Raw genomic sequence first — 21,719 nt, 5'->3', positions numbered from 1 at the left:
AGGCAGAGGAGCTATTACTATGGTTGCTGGAGCTTGGTAAGGCCATTTAACTGCTTTCCCTATGAAGAAGAATTTGCTGTCTACAAAGTAACTGGTGGGGGAAGCATTGGAAGTACTTGTAACTCAAAAAACTCATCTTTATAGTTGCTAGATTCTTATATAAAAACCCAGGCATCAAAGTTAAGAGAAATTGTGATCCGGTTTTGCCCCTTTGTGGAATTTCCTTTAGGGAAGATTGAAAAGGTGGGAGAAGGAGGAAAGGGAAAGGAAGCGAGAGAACTGCAAGGAATTAGAACATCTTACGAACAGAGAACAGAATCACACAACAGCACTAGAATAATGGATCTCAAGACACAGTAACATGACAGATGGACACAGACAAGACGTAAGATTGCTACTCAGAGAGGTTGGGAGAGGGAAGGAAGCAAACAAAAAATCAACACAAAATCGAATTAAAAACAAATGTAGGGGCTGCTGAAGTAGCCAATGGTATTGCAAAATTATCCAAAAAGAAAGTAAATTATAATAAACAATTTTGAAAAATACCTCCCCCACTGCTATGTTGAAAAGTATGCTACAAACTTGCTGGGTTAGCCTTAATGCGTTGTTTTGGTGAAATACAAGATGGAGTCATCACAACTCATGCATTAGTTAATGGAGATAATAAATGGTTAGTTGAAAGTTTGCTGATGTCTACTGCATGCCACAAAAATGAGCCTGCCTGGACCCCAAAATAAACAAAAATCAACACAACAGATATGCTGCACTCGCAATAAAATTCTTTTTATGCCATCAGCAGTTTGTATCTGAGAGTAAGATGGGGTCTGCTGGAGGGTGATTAGAGGGACTTTCCCCCTGTTACATTTCTTTTATTTTTAAAAAAATAAACTGCAGTATGTCTACAAAGAAGTAAGGCACTCCACAGAAGCAAAAAGGGAGGAAGAAAGAGGGATATAAGGCAGATTAAAATAAAGGAAAACAAGACTCTTCATTCTTTTGTACACAACTTTCTTGGCGAATTTACTTGAATGTGGAAAATTTGAAATCTTTGGGATGGCAATAAAAGATTTTTTTGCCTTAGTTTGATTGCAGATTTACATCTTTCTTGAGTAGCCGGAATTATTATTTCATTGGAATTACTCCAGAAATAAATTTGCTTTAAAAGTACAGCAAATGGTTTTCAAATTAAAATGAAATGGCAATATGGTGCCATCATGATCCAAAAGACAAACAAATAATAAATAAATCAAAAGGAATTATCAATCACCAAAAATTCATGCGGCACAAGATGAGGTGAAACGACAGAAAATGTTCTTCAAATATATACAATGCATATATCTATCGATATTGGCCCAGGGCGGAGCCTGGAAATATTGACGGATATACCTGTATAATTTCTAAAAATCTCCTTGCCCCAGCCCTCCCAAGGATAACCGGTAGATGAAATTATCATTTCGTAAAAAAATAACACAATGAAAAAATCTAAAGAAAACTTAACATGCTTTGCACACTAGTAAATAACCATATCATGCAGCTGTCCACATTAGTGGATTCTAGGAATAGATGAGGGCATGAATTTCTGTGTAAACATGTGACTGGATGATGGGGGCTATTGATAAGATTGGGCTTTTACATTATTCTAGATTATATATATATATATATATGCACACACACACATATATATATATTGTACATTGCGTACATATCAAATCCTTGAGATGGGTTTTGGGGGCTTAAAAAGGAGAACACTCAGTACATTAAACTTAAAGCACTTAAAAATACAAATTAAATTAAAAGGAACTCTATAAAGCATCTGCATGACCAATCAGTAGAACTTGCTCCTTTTCTTCTTTTGTGGCCAGAAAAAAAATCACACATGATTGAGAAGTTCTATCAAATAGCTGTTTGTTTTAACACGACTCTGACTTTGTACTCCTGTTCTGAAAGCACAGCCTTCCATTCAGCTTTATGTACATGTTTGGGTTTAGCGTTCTGGATTTTCCCTAAACCTAAAGGAACCAGTGAACACCCAAAGAAGCCATGCAAACAAGGGGGAATGACACAGCTACAAAGTCTTGCTTCTTTCTAAAATATTTTTTTAGGCAATCTATGACCTATTATGCATGGTGGTAGTGGCACCAGGCCACCACTGGTTTATTCTGACAGGGCAGCATGCCCCACCGCTTCCCTTGTATGAACAGGGGAAAATTTCCCCCACTGGACACAGTCTACCCTGGAGCTCTGCATGTACACACATAGCCAGGATGGAAAGTTTCCACCATGCTTCACCACAGCAGCAGCGGGTATGTGTGTGTGTGTGTTACTTTTGTGGAAGTAACAAAAACATCTCCATGCTGACGTGAAGCACTGCAGAGCCAAACAGGGCATTTTCTGTCCCTGCTAGGTCACCATAGGTGGGGGAGGATCCAGGCCTGGAAAACCTGACTGTTCCCTGTGCACATGGGCCTGGCCAGGCCTGGCCACTGATGGTTTCCACAGTGTTAAATGGAAGGAGGAAACTATCCGTGTTCCCTTAACGCAGAGTGCTGGAGGCTCTAATACAAGCCAGGCCTGGGAGGGGGCCGGGCCAGCAGCGATGTCATGCATATGTGGGGATTAGCTCCACTGCCATGCAAGTGATGGCCTAGCTTTTTTCCCCATGTATAATCAGTCTATGAGTAACCATTCTGGTCACATGGTGAGGGACTCTTCATTGGTTATCTTCAGCTGAAAGGTGTTGCTTTGCAGGGACAGTAATCCTAAAAAGATTTACACCCCGCAGTTCCAGACAATGGGCTTACAAGGATATAACTCTGTTTGTAAATAGACTGTTAAAAGTCCATCCAAAGTTTTATGGGAGAATAGAATTCCCCTTAAAATAGAAGATGCTTTCTGTATACAAAATGGATGTGGCCACTAAATCCAAAGGGGTGTGTGTGATATATCTGTGCAATTTATAAATGTTCATTCATCTAACTTTGCTAGTTTCAGACATGTATATACACAAACTATGTTGGAATGTTTAATTCAATACTCTGGATTTTTTCTTATTTATGGTGCATTGATTTCAGGACTTGCATTCCTTTTAGTTCAGGGTTTCTACAGCATTACTCCTCTAAGTTTTGAAACTGCATCATTATGGATGAACAGGCACTGCTCTCTTTGTTTCTCAGAAGCTTGATTCATTCACTGATGCCACTTCTCAAGATTCTATACCACTGCAATCCATCACCAGGGAAGTAGCTGTGATATTGCCTTCACAACATCTCTGCAGGCAATGGATAAGAGAAGCAGATTGATAAAGGAGAGAGGCCTCTATTTTAAATGCAAATTTCTTGGCAATCAAAGAAAGGGAGGGGAGTGTAATGAGGTCCTAAAAGATTAGCAGTAGAATTTAAATCAGTGATTCTTAGCTGCTGTTTAAAATACATGGTACTTCAGCCTTTTATACATGAACTTTGCTACCATAATTTTCTTGGGCTCTCTAAAATGAGCACCATGCCTAGATCTAGGGTAGCCTCAACTTTTGAGTGGTCAACTTTTCCTTTTTATTGACATTGCATCCAGTTGGTTGGATCTGGTGATCTATGACTAAAAGTTGCCAAAAATCATACATCATCCCCACTTTCCCTTCTGAAGAATCCCCTTCTGACCCCATGAAAGTTGTTTCTTGGGGGGGGGGGATTGCAGTACCTGTGTGGAAAAATGGCCATGTGAGTTGGTGGATGGCAGTAAAGAGGGGAAGGGAGAAAAAAGCATTCTTTCCTATCTCTTATTTCAGCAGAACTCTGCTGAAGGAAGAAGTAGGAGGAAGCCATTTCAACCCCTTCCCCTCCCTAATGGCTGCCCACTGACCCATGTGACTATTATTCCACCCAGTTTCCATAAGCAGCTTTTCCAGGGTTGTACAAGACTGGAACACGGGGGAAGCAGGAAAGTTCTGTTAATCATTTTTGTCAGTGGATCGCCAGATAGAGCCCATCTTGTCAATGTACTACATGTGGCTATAGTAAGAGCTTCTGAAACAAGCTGACAATATACTTCCACGTGTCACTCTCTCTAGTGTTAACAAAATCAAACAAACAAACAAAGGCTACAACCCGTTGGGGCGCATTCTCTGCATGCGTCTCACGAGCCTGAATGAGAGCTGTGCAAGAACAAAGATCACAGATCTTTGCTATCACAGCATCTGTGGTCTTAGCTAAGATCTGAGAATAGAGGACTTCAGGGAAGAAAGGACTGTTTTGAAAGTAATATTCAAACTGCCTGATGGTACGAGAAGCAATGGATCAATACAATGTATGTGCTATTGATGCTTGAATATCTTTTTCAAAAAGGCTTCAGAGACTCATAACAGGGAACACTTCTGCCTTATCCTTCTACTGCAGAGTGCATCAGCAGAGTCTCTGCTTTGTAACAGCAGGTTGTTGTAGCTTTTGGATGGAACTTCTCAGCTGCATTGCCAAGCACTGCATCTTTAGATACTGCCAGAGCAAGTCCTACTCCCAGACTGTAAGCAGAATATGAAAGGTGGAAGAGAAATGTGAAAGCTGTGGCCTTGGGTAACTTGTATTCATTACTTTATTAATCTGAAATGCTCCAGGAAATTACAAGCAGGATAACCTGAAGTTTAGTTTTTAGCCAATTTTTTTTAATGTTGTCGAAATAATGGAATCACCCCATTTTCTTAAAAAAAAACAACAACACAAAAACAAAACAAAAACCTGACCCAAACCAAAATAAAGCAATCAATCAATAATAAATAAAATAATAGGGTGGTTTATGTGTTTCTTAGTTTAGGACAGATTCTCATAAAACTCCATTTTTACAATGTACACAGAAATTCAATGAAATTCTGTTCTCTATTATATAAATGCTTAACTCACGGCAAGCCTCAAAATTAAAAGAAATAAAGAAATATTAGAAAAAAATTGTTAAAGTAAAACAGACTACAGTTGCCTGCTGAATATTACACTGTCATATCTATCCCACCGGAAGAAAAGCCATCAAATCATCAAAATGCATTTAGGCTTGAAGGGAGAAATTGAGTCCTTTTCTTTCCAGTTGCCACAATCCATTTTGACTCTTGAATGGATACGTTTTGAAGCATCACTGCTGCAGGTAACATGGCACAGCTTATTGAATTTGGATTTTTTTAATGCTTTATCCTTTCCCAAATTGTTTGGGTATGCAGAAAGCAATATTATGGTAACTGCCATGTTAACCGCGTTCAAAATCCCATGGACAAATGAACATGCATGGCATATTCTCACATCCATCAAGGAGGATAAAATAAAAGATATAGTAATATTTTTAATTAGTAGCCCAAATTTTAATACACTCATAAATATATGAGCCTTTTCTTTCTCCCCACCAGAGCCAGCTTAAGAATTACTACAAATATGTAGTCTGAAAGAGGACAATAAACCGAAGAGGCACTGGTTTAAAAAATTTGGTTTCCTTCAAAGATGGCTTCCCCAAAATAATGACATTTTGTGTTTTTCTCTTGCCAACTCCATGGGATTGGATGCTTGGCTTTATGCATTGATATCAGATATACAGTTCTGTACATATATACATACATCACATATACATATATAAGAGTACCTACATATGTATACCGTCACACACATATATATGTAAGCTTTGTTTATTGCAAGTAAAATAAGAAAGCAAGCAAAATACAAGACTGACCTGGCTTACCTACACTCTGCTCACATTCAATGAGGTCTTCGTCATCATTGGAACATTCCGCTGATGAAACGAGGTCATCTGTTGTCTGATGGGAGAATAAAAAGGGGACGTCACTGAAAGGAACTTAGTAAAATGCAACTGGGAAGACAGTAGAACCAACGACAACAACAGTATATCCAATAGAGTTATACTACTTCTAAATCCACTGAAGTCAGTAGGTATAAAAGTGCGGAATCTCCCTTTTTCTTTTTTTTACTTTACAATAAATGTCTCACAGAGACCGATTATGCACGGGCTGGAATGCCTGTGATGGTGGTGACAGGGTTGTGGGGGAAATCACCAATTATGCATGATGTCACTGCCATCCACGGCCTGGCCCGTCCCAGGCCCTCAGATCCTTCCGTGGGCCTGGAACTGTTGGGGGTGGAGGCGATGGCTAAGTTAGGCTAGCCCTGTGCATGATCGGAGGAACTGGGCTTTTGGGGCCGGCTCCTCTCCTGAACTACAGTGTCCCTGCAGGGATGCCTGTTGTCCCTGCCAGCTCCGCAGCTCTGCAGAACTGAGGCATCCCCCCACCCCCACCATGGTGGGAGAGCAGCATGCTGCTCCCTACCATCATGCAGTGGGGGCCCCATGCCCCCGATCCCCCTGCCACCGTTGCTGGCCTCACATTGTGTGCATGGGGCCGTGGCATCGGTGCAGCCAGCATGCACTGGGGGAGCACCTCCTCTGTGCATACACGGAATGGCAGGGCTTTTTTCGCCGCCGCAATGGAATGGAGGCAGCCTGGAGTAGCTGCCACCATGCATAATGGGTCAGAGGCATCAACTGGGTGTGATATCTCACTGTTGACATTTCTTATTTATTTATGTATTTATTATTTATATTTGCTTTTATTAACTGCCACTCCTGGAATCGGCTGACTTGTGGAGGTTTATAATAAAAATCTATAAAACCATATAAAACACAACAATGTTGGAAACAAAATCTAAACTATGTCCTTCTCTCCACACCTGTCCATGCATGATGACAGTAATCCACCACTGCCCTTGGGAGAGGTATTCCATGCTCATATGTTTGGCACATGGGGGCCTATACAGGAAGGGACCTGATCTTCCTGGCCTCGGCTCAACCAAATGCCTGGTAGAAGAGATCCATCCAGCATGCCCTGAAGAACTGTGGTAGTTCCATCAGGGCCTTAGCTATTCCAGGAGCTTATTCCACCAGGTTGGGGCCAGGACTGAAAAAGCCCTGGCCCTGGTCAAGGCCAAGCTTACCTCCCGGGGACCGGGAACAAACAGCAGATTCAAGCCCGCAAAGTGAAGATCCCTATGAAGGGCACAAGGAGACAAGCAGTCCCCTAGATATGTGGTGTCTAGGCCACAGATGGCCTTAAAGGTAAGAAACAGAGCCTTGAACCTAATCTAGAAGCTAAGTGTTAACCAATGCAGCTGCCCCAGTCCAGGCTGGATATGGGACCTCCAAGATGGTCTTGTGATGATCCTAGCAGCCATATTTTGCACAAACTGCAATTTTGGGATCAGAGACAAGGGAAAGCGTCCATAGTGTAAGTTACAAAAGTCTAACCTGGAAGTGACCATTGCATGGATCACTTTGGCCAAGTATTCTGGGGACAGGTAGGGTGCTAGTAGCCTAGTTTGGCACCTATGATAAAATGCTACCTGGCCTACCTTTGTGATCTGTGCCTCCATTGATAAGGAGGCATCAACGATCACCCCCAAATTCTTGGTGGTAGGTACAGCCGTAAGCTGCATCCCATCCAGGAATGGAAGGCTCACTTTCTGTTCCTTCCCCCTCTTACCCAGCCACAGGACCTCCATTTTGGAAGGGCTGAGTTTCAAGCAACCCTGCCAGAGCCATCCAGACACTGCTTCCAAACATCTGGCAAATGTTTCTGGGGAAGAGTCTGGCCAGCCATCCATCAGGAGAAAGAGTTGGGGTGTCATCCACATACTGGTGATAGCCCAGCCTAAATCCCTGGACAAGCTGTGCCAGAGGGGACATACAGATATTAAAAAGCATGGGGGAGAATATCACCCCCTGTGGTACCCAACCGGTGAGCACAAAGGGGCCCGAGAATTCTTCCCTTACTGCCACCCTATGTGTCTGGTTCTGGAGAAAAGAGACTAGCCACTGTAGGGCTGCCCCCCTGATCCCTACCCCGGCAACGCATGGTCAATCATGGCCATCCCTACCCCAGCAAGGCATAGTCAACCATGTCAAACCCAGCTGACAGTTCTAAGAGCATGGGGATAACTGAGACACCCCAACCCAGCTGATGCCAGAGATAATCTGTCAAAGCCATCAGTGCGGTCTCCATCCCAGGTCAGGATAGAAGCCCGACTGGTATGGGTCAAGGGCTGAAGTTTCCTAAAAAAAAAAATGCCAGGACCTGGTCTGTACCAGCCCTCTCAACTACCTTTTCCAGAAATACAAGATGCAAGACAGGGTGGTAGCTGCAGGACATCTGGTGGTGTATTGGGCAAATGGTACACTAACCAGATGGCCAAGTTCTCGATCCACTCCCACCCTAGGCACATTACACCCCTGGAATCCTGGGAGAGTCCATGTAATTATTATAATGTTGCCCAATGTTTCCAATTATCATGATAATGGCTTGCATTTTCAAAAATTGTTAGATGTTCAAAGTATTTCACATAGCTGGGATTGCCAGTGTCCAGGCGGTAGTTGGGAGATATTTTGGGATTAGAACTGAACTCCAGACACTAGATATCAGGTCACCTTGAGAAAATGGCCACTTTGGAAGGTGGATTCTATGCCATTATACTCTATTAAAGTTCTGCCCCTCCTCAACCCCACCCTCTTCAGGCTCCACCTCCAAAATCTAAAATTTCTAGGTATTTTTCTAATCCTGAGTTGACAACCCTATACATAATATTATCCCAGAGAAGCCGACACTATCATAACCCTAAAAACTAGATCAGTTATATGACAATCTGTGGAAAATGCAGATCATAGAGATATTATATTTTGGTTTAATGGTACAGGCCCTGACCAGGATGGCCCAGACTAGCATGATCTTGTCAGATCTCGGAAGCTAAGCAAGGTTGGCCCTAATTAGTATTTGGATGGCAGACTGCCAAGGAAATCCAGGGTGGCTATGCAGATGCAGGCAATGGCAAGCTACTTCTGTTCACCTCTTACCTGGAAAACTTTCAAGGGTCAACCAAATGTCAGATGCAATCTGACAGTACTTTCCACCAGCAGTGTGCTCCTGAGGATATTATTTATAATCCAGTAGAACATACCTTTTGCACAGATAATCCTTCTTGTTTGAGACAAATGTGGCCCATATGGTTAAACTTGCAAGTGTACTCTGGCTACACAACAAGCGTAAAAGAACTGAGCAGTATATTTCCTTCTAGATACATCTACATAAAGTAAAGCACATGGACTGACTAAATTTATAGTCAGAGCCCTGCTAAATGCACAGAGATGAAGCCCAGCGAGATGCTAATGGAATGGCCAGAGCACAGCAGGTGGGGTGGAAGGTCTGGCAGTGAAAAGGCAAAACCATCATTTGTGGCCCCAGTGAATTGCAGCACATGTTCCTTCCACTTTCCAGCCAGTGATTCTTTTCTCCATTTTATTTCTTTTTTTTCCGGCTCCTGTTCTAATTAACAAGCAGCATGTACTGCATTGTGTTAAGGAGAAGTGCAATGGCGTCTCTCCTCAGCAGCAACTCCTTCATGTAATTGCTGCAATTAGCTGAATTACTAATGGAGACACCATTAGGGAGATTCAGTGTAAGCCTCTGGACATGGGCTGTAGTGCTTCATCAGAGAGTACAAAATTATCCTGCTGCTGGCAACAGACGTCCGATACTGAGTTATTTTCTCTTCCCTGTCCATCTCTTGCATGGTACTGGTAGGGATGAGGGAGTGCAGATTACACAAGAATCTGGAGCTGTGTAAGAATATCTGCATGCTACCCTGTAGGACAAAACTTGCAGTGACAATCATGGCCAACAATTATCAGAAGCTGTTTACAACTAATCCTCAGACTTCAAATTCAGTGCTATAATTCTCTTTTGTCCTCTGTCTTCCTATCTTGAATATGCCAATGAGGAAAATTAAGAACCAGGACCAAATTGCACTGGTTCTTTCCATTTATGCATTAAATTCCTGCCCCCAGCAATGCTAGCAACAGGACTTGTGCTACACATGGTTGCCCTTGATATGTGTATGGGAATGCTCATATTCTGGTAACATAGCATAATTCTACCATGTAGCATCAGGAAATTTATCCAAAGAAGAAGAGTGTCTAGGATAAGAGGTGGTCATTTTATACAGTGGCCATACATATAAAATGGCATAGGCCTTGACCCTGTATATACATTCCCTCCTACTTAGATTTATGCTCCACTCCCAGATTCAGTTTGGAAGCAGAATGTGTCCTGAGGTTGTCTACCAACCCACAACACAGGGCCTACTCACAATAAAATCAAATGTAACAGAATGAAAATATGAATGGAGACAGAAGCAGGAATATGGGAACCTGATTACTCAGTAGCTTGAGGACAAATCTCTCTTTGGGCCCTGTATACATTTCAAGAAAAGGATGTTTCTATTCTATTCTATTCTATTCTATTCTATTCTATTCTATTCTATTCTATTCTATTCTATTCTATTCTATTCTATTCTATATACACGCACACAATACCCCATCTAACTGATTAATAACTCCTAAGTAATGGGAGAAAACGCAGAACAGGAATTGGAAAGGTTTTATGGTGGTGGTTTTATTGTGGTGTGGTGGTTAGAGTGTTGGACTAGAATCAAACTCCTACTCAGCCATGAAACTGAGTGGGCAACCTTGGGCCTGCCACTTCCCTCTCAGTCTAAATTACTTGCCATTGCTGTGTGAGATGTTTAGAATCCTGCACAAAATCTTGAACTCATTGGAGGAACAGTGTGATAAAAATGAGGTAGATTAAATGACCATTTTTTCCGACTATGCATAACCAGGCTCTACATGAGAAAACAATTCAATCTAGATATTACTGCAACTGTTCCAAAAGCATGTGAAGTTTTGGTAAAGAAGCTCATCAACAGATGAAATCTTATTACTACAGGAGTTCCCAAGAGTGGACTTCAATATTTTTATCCCAAGCAACCTATTTCTATGCTCGCTTGCTAGAGAAATTGGTGTGCACTGCTTGATCAAAAAATAAAACACTCATGCCCTGGGGGAGGCCTGCCCATTTCGATGAAATTTTATTCATGAGCTCTACCACATAAAGTGTGAAATAGCAGCAGTTAAATACCTCATGGTTTAGTGACTTGATTCACAAGGGGTGAGAGCGGTCATCTCAGCTTTAATCCACTTAGTAAAACTCAGTCCCCCCAGTACCCTCCCAAGTCTCACTGGCAAGCTCTTAATTCACTGCGTAAAAATGAAACAGCAACCAAAGTGTTTAAAAAAGAGACAACAAACAGCATTGCAACATTGGCCATGGTGAAATCAACACCACAGGCAAATTTTCACTAATTTTATTTTATTTTTTAAAAAATCTATTAAACCAATTAATCAGAAGGAGTTATATAATTGTCTGCTTGAAATAAAACAAGAAGAGACAAGTCAATTCCAATATAGTTAGTGTATATACACAAACAACTTTGAACATCTGCTTTATATGTCGGGTTGCCAGATCCATGTTGGAGGTGAGGATTCCTCTGCCACCAGGCTCCACCATTCCACAATTGATCAGCTGGTCAGGGGAGGGGTGAGCTTACCCAGAAAAAAAGGAGTCCCCGCTGACATAACAATTCCAAGTCTATGGAAGTGATGTCACTACATCACCAATGTTGGGGTGATGCTTTATGATTTGGGGGAAAAAATCTATGGTAGAATCAAATTTACCGTAGACTTTTGCCCAAATATCAGCTCATCATCCTGACATCACTGTGTGATGACATCACTTTCAGGTCACATCAGAAGTAACATAGACATTCCATTGCAATTTTGGTTGGGCCTCTCTCCTGCCCCTGGTAAGCACTCTGTTGGCAACCCAATTTAAATCTCTTTTATGGTTAGCAGCCTGATCTATCCATGCTACAGTTGTGACCTAATGATTTCTTATAACAGAAGGGAAAGTCACATTTTTAGTGTACTAAGAAACTAAGAATATATAGATTTGAGACCCATTGGGGGATAAAATAGCTGTATGTCTGCAGATGGAACACGAAAAAAGGACAGTTCACACAGAAAAACAAGGAACCTATCCAAGGCAATATTCTTGTTTCTAGATAATTTCTGTTTTCAATATCTTTTCTTCAGTGGTTGAGTCCAATATTTCCTTATATTAGTATTTTAATAATATCTATAGGCCATTGGCTCAAAGGTATCTTTGACTAACATCCCCCAATACTGTAGGATTTCTCCACACTTTCACTATTGTTACAACAATCTTATTGTTGGATTCAACCACTGAAGAAAAGAAATTGAAAACGGAAATTATCTAGAAACCGTGATGGTTGATTCTCTATGTATATTAAAAATGTATTAAAATTGAATATGGTCACGGCTTACAATATATATTGTCAGAACAAGAATATTGCTTTGGATAAGTTCCTTGTTTTTTTTGTCTGCGGATGGAGACAAGATCACCCTTAATTAAATGATACATCCTATGCATAAGAAACAAAAGTTTTTAAATCCCTCAAGTGTCCACGTGGAGAAGCTCACTGCAGATGTCTCAGAAATGGGGCCACTATGCACGTGTGTGTGTAAATACAAATATATATATCTATATATATACCATGTCATTTTGATTGCATGAAAAGACCTCAAAAGTGCCTCTAGACTAGCCTCTGAAAAGTCCACATTGGCCCCAGCAACTGGTGTTCAGAGATATTTTGCCTTTGAATATGGAAGTTCAGTTTAGCCATCATACCTAGCAGCCATTGGGATATCAATTTTCCATGCCTGGTGCAGCCACTATTTAAAGCCACTCAAGTCAGTGGTTGTCAATGCAACTTGTGGTAATGAATTCAATAAGATAACTTATGTGTTATATTAATTAGCATACAAGAAACAGATTCAGACAATTCCCTAGGGGTGCCAAGTTTTGTTTTGAAGCATCCTGATACTTAGGTAGACCAAAGGCAGAACATGGAGTATGTCAGGCAACTGTGCCTGGGACTTAAATAGAATAGCAAAATTTTCATTTTTTACTTGCATGCTAGGTGGTGGAAGAAATTGGATATTAAGTGAATGAAGTGACACTCCAAATCTAAGACACAGGCTCATCCCAGTTCTGTCAACTGAGCTGTATGAATGGATTGAACCCAAGGCCTTCAGCAACACACGTCTTCAAGCCAACCATTTCTCAGAACATTCTGGATCTTGGTGGAATGGAGGAGGAATAACATTGGTTTCTTGCATCTACCCACATTTTCCTCCCTGTAGTTGGTGTAGGGGGATCCACAATTCATGCCTATCTTTACTCTGAGTCCAAAAATGATGCACAGTGAGGGGCAAGTCTGGTTTTCCTGGGTACTGTGTTAGTTATTCTGTAATAAAGTAGGCAAGATGGATAGCTAATGTTTTGATTTGGAAGGTTAAAAAAGGCAGAACCAAAATACTTACCAACCCTGCATATTAACTGCATAAAATATAAGATTCTAACAAAATATTTCACATTATCCAATTTTAAAATATGCATTTAATCTTTTCTAGAAAATGTCTTGGCACTTAAATTACTCATAACACTAAAGGCAGGTATTATAATAACTTTCAATAAAATATCTCTCTGGATGGAGGACTTTTTATTGTTCTCTGAAAGAACTTTTATTGTATTTAGGTTATTATTATTATTATTATTCTCCCTCAGATTCTGTGCAATGTTTATTGAAATTGCCTTGGTATCAACTAGGAGCAGCTGAATGCTCAGAAGTTTGCATCTAACCTTGAGGATTTATGAACGTATTTACCTTCAAATTCCCTCAGTTTCACAGAACTGTCTCTAATGAATTATTGTTTCTGTAATCACCCCCTTCTAATTATTCACTTCAAGGGTTCCATCAATCTCGCTTTGGAGCCAATCCTGAGTCTGTGTTCATTACTATACATCATGGCCATTGAGGGAAGTTTCTGAATAGCATGGCAGGAAACGGTCAGGACAATTACATACCCTCTTCCCCTTACTGACAGCCCAAAGGTGGAATTTATGCTCCAAATCTACAACCTTTGACCTGCTGTTCCATAGAAAATGGCTGTCTTTGCAATCTTCCTCAAAGCACAGTCCTTTCCCAACCACCTTTATTCACTTGGTGTGCTGTTATTTGATGGGCTTTAAGCACCAGATAAAATAAACCCTGCCACAGAACAGTTTTATGAAATTATAAATAACACACCCAGTGAATGATGGAGTTCTCAATTTTAGAGTGAACGAAAAGAGAAAGGCCTATAAATTTTTCCCTCAAGTCCAGCAGATAAACTGTGCCACAGTATGTTCTTGATGGCTGTCTCACTTTTTAAAAAGTGGATTATATTCTTTCATCTCTGTCTTGGAGGTTTGTTTTTCTCTCAACTGCTGCATACCATTTTTTCCTGCTCCATCTTACCATCTAAATTGGATCTTCACAGAGCTTTGGGATGAAAAAGGAGCAGGTTCCAGTTCGGCTTCAGCTAAGGATCCACATGCTACACAAAATGTAAACATTGGCCCAAATATTTAGCCAAGTAGGAGATGTTCACACTGTGTTATCTGAGGGCCTTTTCGCACGGGGATCTTTGTTGCAAATTGTTTGCGGAATGAAAAATCGCCATTTAAAATAGTGGAATTCGTCGTTATGCATACCTGCCTTTGTAGTGGAATCAGTTGCGTTTTTTAGCGTTTCCCACAGGCTTCCGGTCTCGGCAGAAATCGCTAGAAAGGAAGCGCTATTGCCAAGCTCGTCCCGCCCCTGGCCGTCAAGCAGCCAATGGGCAGCCGTTAGCATGCTCCCAAACAGCCCCTTTCCCTTTAAGGTAAAGGTAAAGGTATCCCCTGTGCAAGCACCGAGTCATGTCTGACCCTTGGGGTGACGCCCTCTAGCGTTTTCATGGCAGACTCAATACGGGGTGGTTTGCCAGTGCCTTCCCCAGTCATGACCGTTTACCCCCCAGCAGCAAGCTGGGTACTCATTTTACCGACCTCGGAAGGATGGAAGGCTGAGTCAACCTTGAGCCGGCTGCTGGGATCGAACTCCCAACCTCATGAGCAAAGCTTTCAGGCAGCTGCCTTACCACTCTGCGCCACAAGAGGCTCTTTCGCCACAAGAGGCTCTTAAAGTATCCCCTGTGAAAGCTCCGAGTCATGTCTGACCCTTGGGGCGACGCCCTCTAGCGTTTTCATGGCAGACTCAATACGGGGTGGTTTGCCAGTGCCTTCCCCAGTCATTACCGTTTACCCCCCAGCAAGCTGGGTACTCATTTTACCGACCTCGGAAGGATGGAAGGCTGAGTCAACCTTGAGCCGGCTGCTGGGATCGAACTCCCAACCTCATGGGCAAAGCTTTCAGGCAGCTGCCTTACCACTCTGCGCCACAAGAGGCTCATACCTTTAAGAAAGGTAATTTGTCAGGCTCGGAGAACTGAAGATGGCGCCATAAAGAAAGCTGGACTTCTGTTCAGCTCTTAAGCCATGCCGAGGGTTAGGGGCTTCTGCTCCTGGCTGACCTGAACAGATACGCAAATCTGCTCACCGGTCGCCCCAGGAACCGGGAACGGTGACCTGAGGGTCCTACAGATCCGTAGGGAGATAGCAAGACCTCCCTGGATTAATAGCGGCTTGTGCTCAAGGTCACGATGGCGTCTTTGTCACAAACAACTTTACAAGCTTGAAACGACCAGCCGACCTCACATTCTTCCCAGACCATCATTTACCAGATCGACAGGAGCAGAAGCTGACAGAAGCTGGAACCTACAACAGTAAGAATTGAAAGCTTTCTGGCTTTTCTCTCTCTTCTCCCACAAGCCTTTCCCTCCCCCCCCCCAACCAATTCACAAGCGAATTCCTTCCTTCCCCGAGTGAGAGACTCCCAGCTAATTATACCCATTAACCAAACAAAGAGAGTGCTTTGAAGATTTATGGGTGAAAGTTCAGTGGGAGAATTTTACTTGATACGGAGATCGACAAACTGATAATTTGGGATCGCTCGTGCTCCCGCGAGACCTCACGAGACTTTCTGTTTATAGTTTGTGACTGCCTAGAACTATGGAAGAATTAACTAAGGCACAGCTTTTCCATTTGTTATGCAAAGGAAACTCAGAGATACTGAAAGCAGTCAATAAGCTGGAAAAGGAAATTCGTGGGACTAAGGGGGAGCTTTTGGATGGAGCCCAAGATCCGGAGAGACCAGCTGATGACGCAGCTCAGCTAACAGTAAATCAAGTGAAACTTCAATGTCTGGAAGTTAATCAACTGGAGGGAGAGAGTGCCAGAGATGTAAAAACCCAAAGTATCTTTAAAGAAACTGGGAAAACAGATCCACGGAAGGAAAGTACCAAAAACCTGGAAGTCTATTCAGAGCAGGAAATGACTTGGATCAGCAAAATAAAAAGAGTCTATTCAAAAGCGACAACAACTAGGAAGCTATCAGGAGATATTTCTGTGCGACCAGAGGAAGAGATCCAGATTGACAAAGGATTCAGAGCCTCCTCAAAGGCGATTACAAGCAAGAATCAAGCAAGAGATTACTCTGGCCCTGACAGAAGGACAATCAGAAACACTCTACTATGGAAAAAAACACAATTTCATTTTCTGCGACCACCTGAAAGATGAGCTGAACAATGGAGTATTTTCCTGGCTTCTTGTGAGAAAAATAGCAGTAGCAACCTTTAGGACAGGTCCAATATATGAAGGGAACTGACTTTATATCATTTAAGACAATAATAGAATATATCCTTATAATAGATTATACCCTCCTATGTATCAACAACTACTTTGTTAAGAAAGATGGTAATAACTCCTAGATCAGGATTAATATGCGATGGGAATTGAATATGTATGTTAATATGTATGCCAAAAGAGGATGATAAACCATATTTTATAGGCATTTAAAAAAAAAAAAAAGAAAGGTTTAAAAAAAAAAACAGACCCATAGCAACGAATCTATGTAGATTCGTTGCTACGGAGAGACCCATCCAGCTGCCTAATGTGAGCTGTCGTTTGATTGTATGATCGTTTGCACGCTGCCTCGAGTGATAAACCCCCCCCCCCTTCTCACGGGCCCGATTTTCGGCTGAATTTATGTGTAAAAAATAAAGGGACTTTATTTCAGCAAACGGGCTTTTAAGTGGTTTGTGCTTAGTGACTAAAGGTGAAGGACTGAAGCCAGGGAAGCCTCTAAACAGAAAGAGGCTCGCCGGTGCATTTATCCTCGCTCGCTCGGAGAAAAAAAAATGGCGATCGCTTCGCCGGAAGTTTGGAGGAGAGAGCCAGGGGGAGGGACTTTGAAGAACCAGCAACAATGGTAACGCACAGGTCTTTAGCGCTACTGTTGCAGATTGGTTGCAGGAGTGTATCGCTATCCGGAGGGTGAATCCACTTTTCTGGATTCCCCTGAAAGCGCCACAACGAAGCGCTTTTTGCGGGTCGGTTTCAGGATTGTTGCAGATTGTCTACGACGTCGTGGGTTATGGCAAATTAGTAGCGTTTCCAATTAGCAACCATTGTGCTATTTTGAAGCCGTGCGAAATGGCCCTGCGTTTTCAGATGTCCCTAAATCCCTCCCACTGAATATTTAGAATGCTTTCTTTAAATATCTTGCACATCCCGTTGTGGATGTAGTTCACTCTTTTTTTTTTTTTGCAAATTAGATAGCTAGGGCAGCTTATATTTGGTTGCTTGCCATGCTTCCCAAGCTTGGGAGATCATGTACAGGAATCTAACACTTTTTTTCCCTTCATTTGCCAGTGTAACAATTGCCAGCATGGAAGTAACAATGAAGAAGGTATAACCAGACTACTATTAAATTGCTGGTGGCTCAAGGTGTCTTCTCACCACCTCAGCACTGAAACACCCAACCTTACCCAGGAATCAGAGGTGACAATCTTTTCCCTGCCTCCTGCTGTCTTTAAGAATAACGCAGCAAGTCATTAATGACATATAGGGTTTCTTGAAGCCTCATAAGATTTTTTTTCTCTCACAAGAGTTCAGCCACCATTTTGTTTGCCCTGGCAACAGTTGACCAGGCTCAACTCTTAAAAGAAAACTTAAACAAAAATACTCCAAAAGTAAAGAAAAATGTCTCTCACGCACAGTGCATGTTGCCCCTCCTTGAGCCTTCACATCTCTAGAAATACTACGGCCATTCCGCACAATGACCAATGTTGCCAAGTGTTTGCAGTATGCAGTAACAGTATCTTTAATAGTGGAATTTTGTCATTCTGCACACTTTCAATTTTAGAGGAATTTTGAAGTCCCAGTAGCAGTCTGTTCATTCCCCACAGGTTTCCGGTCTTGCCGGAATCGCAACAAAGGAGGCAATATTTTTCCACACTTCTTCCCACACCTGGCCATCAATCCAACAGAACAGCCAATGAACTGTTGTGTTCGTGCTCCTGAAAAGCCCCTTTCCCTTTAAAAACTGTTTTTTTTTAAAGCGGAAAAAGCAGTAGCAACGAATCTGTGTTCATTCATTGTCTCAGAAAGAACTTTTTTGCTGGCGTAGGAGCTTGCGCTTAATCGTTTACATGCTCTTTAAGTTAAAAGAAATCCCCTCCCCCATTGGTGCAATTTCTGGCCGAAATTACGGGCAGTGTTGAACAGGGGGCTGTATTATGCTTGGAAACTTTAAAGACAATTGCAGAAGGGAGCTTTGTTTTACTGTTAAGCACTTCTGAATTGCTTGTGGAGGGACTTCAGCTGGAGAAGCCTTGCATATTTGTTGCTTTCACCAGTTTAAATGGAAAAAATGGCAATCGCATCTCTGGAAGCTTGGGCGAGAGAGCTAGGGAGGGACATTCTTTCTACCGTTATTTTGAGAACACACATGTCTTTCACTGAAGTATTGCAGCTTGTGCTCAGAAGTCGACCATTTTTTTGGGGGGGAATCTACTTTTCTGGATTCCCCCAGAAGTGCTACAAAAATCTGTATGCTCCTGGAGTTTGGCGGGAGTCTGGTTTGTAGGTGACTTCATGCGGAATGTTAAAAAAAGTGTTTACAAACTGTAAGACTTCGGCTACATTTAACTTGTGCGGAATGGCCCCTAGGGTTTTCCATATGCATGATGGTTAGGATACAAGTGTATTCCCAGCATACTGTCAGAAAAAGGCAGTAGAGGGGCAGGGCCTTTGAAGAAGGACTTGTCAAGGCCGTGCGCGGCAGCAACCACTAGGTGACCTGCTACCACCCTACTTTTATAAACTCACCCTATCCTGGTTGCTTGCTACTGTTAAACAGCACTTACCACATGAAGGCCAGTGCAGTGTGACAGTGATTAGACTTTTAGATTACTATATGAAAGACCCAGGTTCAAATCCTCATTCTGCTGTGGAAGCAGCCAATTCCTAAAAAGGCATGACATCATTTCTTTTCCCAGAAGTGACATCACTCAATCACAGACAGTGATTTCTTGTCTTCTTCCTGCCACTTGCTGGAGTGCTGGTGGGCAAGGTCCACTGGAGGCTACATGGTACCTGCCTCTAGTGGGCACATCAACACTATCACTGGGTTACTTTACACCTCTCTCTCTCTTTCTTTCTCTCTCTCTCTCTGTGTTTCTGCCTAACCTATAACACAGGGTTGTGAGGATAACTTGGAGCACAGGAGAATTATGAAAGCTGCTTTGAGCTCCCATCATGGAGAAAGATGGGATATAAATGAAGTAAAAAAATAATAAATATAGCAGAAGGAAGGAAGGAAGGAAGGAAGGAAGGAAGGAAGGAAGGAAGGAAGGAAGGAAGGAAGGAAGGAAGGAAGGAAGGAAGGAAGTTTTGGTCTGCTGTCTTGCTAATCTGCAGATGCATCTGGCTGACCACTGTTGGAACCAGGATGCTGGATTAGACAGAACTTGGCCTGATTCAACAGGTCAGTTCTTATGGGAGGATCCTTTCCTTACCTCTCCAGTCCCTCACAGAAAGCAGCCCATAAAAATATGTAGGATAGGCTTCTAGCCATTCACATTTCTGTTTAAATAAGGAACTGGTACTGCAAGCGGTCTCATTGTAGGAACAAATCCTTTGTTATAAGCCCTGGATCCTGATTAACTGGGAGCCAGTCATTAACCAGCGTGACCTTTATTCTTTTCATCAAACTGAGTTAACAACAACAAAGGAGCCCAAACTCCCACCTTGGAAAAACTCCCACCCCTTACATTTCTAGCCAGTGTGATCCCTGTGGGACATCCAAATGTAAACCATACTTTCTGCCAAATTATATCATTAAGTAGGGCTCAGAATTGGACTACCCACTGTAACAAAATCAGCCACTCAACCATTACCACAGCAGACGAGAGATTAAATAACTAGCCGTGCAAGTTAAAAATGGTGCAGAAAAACAGCCTCCATTTCTGCACTTCATCTGTGTATCCTGTCTAGCATCAAGTGTTGTTTTGAAGAGAGAGAGAAAAGGAGGGGGGGGGAGGGAGAAGGGCTTTGCAGGCTGAAGTTAGACAAGGAAGCACAGTTGTTGCTCCAACAGAATTTGTAGTCAAAAGCCGCCTCTTTGGAATCATATTCTGTTGTCGAGCATCAGAGAATTTTGATCTCATCCCTAAGCACTGGTAAGACAAAAGAAGGAGGAAGAGAAGTTGGCCTTTCTGCCATGGCTGAGCTTTTTCTTTTTTATTCTCCGCTGTAAGCAGGAAGGCCAAGGGAATCCAAATAAGCAAGGGGCTGAGAAAAGGGAAGAAAAAAGAAGGGGAGGATTAATCTAGTCCGTTGTGCAAGGCACCCTGGCAGAGGAAAGAGGAGTATTGAACCACAGCAGCTTAAACCAAATTTCAATGTACCTTCCCAAAAGCAGAAGGAATGTAATGCTACGTGGTGTTCCGCTGATAAGCAAATCCTTCTAAATCCTTTCAATTTATTTCTTGGCCCGGAGAAATTACATATTATTTAGTGGCTAAAAAAAATAAATAAAGCATACATCTCAGGGAATCTAGATTGCTTCTTTATTGATTACACATCCTTGCTCTGGTATTAGCACGTACAAAACACAACCTCTATATACCTACACTCATTTTCCTCTGAAATTCCAGTCCCCCAATGAGCTTTTGAGGAAAAAAGCAAGTGTGACCAAGATGCTAGGGAACAAGCTTCACTAGGGACTTACACATCTCCCTTCTCCACAGACTAGAGGATGGCTTCAAACTTTGCCTACTGGAATGGCAGGGTACAAACTGCCTTTTTTTGGTCTCTAGAGCAGTAACTGTGGTCAGAGACAATGCAATTATGAGGCTAAAATTAGTTTTCAGTCTTTGAAGCTTGTATCAGGCTTCTTTTATTGGCCTAGTATACATAAACCTGATGGTATATTTATTTACTACACTTTTTACCCCACTTTTTTCCTAATAGAGGCTCAAAGCCGTTTACATTGTTCTCCTCCCTTTAAGCTTGCCAAACTCAAAATGAGACTTGTCACTCTCCCAGAATTACAGCTGATCTCAAGGCTATCTTTGGAGAAAATGGCAACTTTGGGAGCATAAATAGATCCAATGGGATTCGAGGACTCCATCCTCAAATCTCCAGGTATTTCTCATTATGGATTTGACAACCCTGCCTCTCCTCCACTATATCTTTACAACAACCTAGTGAAGGAAGTTAGTCTAAGAGTGTGTTATTAACCAAGGTCATCCAGCATGCTTTTGTGACAAAGTGGGAATTTGAACCTGAGTCTTCCAGATATTTGATCTGATACACTGATCACTGTAGCCTGTTGACTTAATTTGTGTATGTACCCCAGTAATGTCTTTTGTCCTTTTCCTCACAACTCCAGGCAGATGAATAGCTTGGTTGATGGGTCAGCCACTCTACCCTCTAGCCATGCTATCAC

At 42.1% G+C, this 21,719-nt stretch overlaps 1 protein-coding gene across 40 annotated transcripts in view; it reads right to left on the bottom strand.

Annotated features, from left to right (window-relative positions):
• NRXN3 (neurexin 3) overlaps positions 1–21,719 on the bottom strand; it is a 1,515,064-nt gene that overhangs the window by 52,502 nt on the left and 1,440,843 nt on the right. For 26 of the 40 annotated variants that reach the window (XR_013228547.1, XR_013228548.1, XR_013228550.1 and 23 more), the window contains one exon: positions 5,695–5,779. Coding sequence is in view for 36 of the 40 variants with exons in the window: in XM_077323373.1 (XP_077179488.1) it covers positions 5,695–5,779 (85 nt within the window). In the remaining 4 variants the exon portion in view is untranslated. The remainder of the gene's footprint in view (positions 1–5,694; positions 5,780–21,719) is intronic. The other 14 variants (XR_013228549.1, XM_077323384.1, XM_077323381.1 and 11 more) reach the window with 1 other exon arrangement.

Source organism: Paroedura picta, chromosome 2, assembly GCF_049243985.1.
Source record: "Paroedura picta isolate Pp20150507F chromosome 2, Ppicta_v3.0, whole genome shotgun sequence".
Taxonomy (NCBI): Eukaryota; Metazoa; Chordata; class Lepidosauria; order Squamata; family Gekkonidae; genus Paroedura; species Paroedura picta.
Note: the sequence above shows the minus strand (reverse complement) of the source record. Positions and strands in the feature narration are given on the sequence as shown.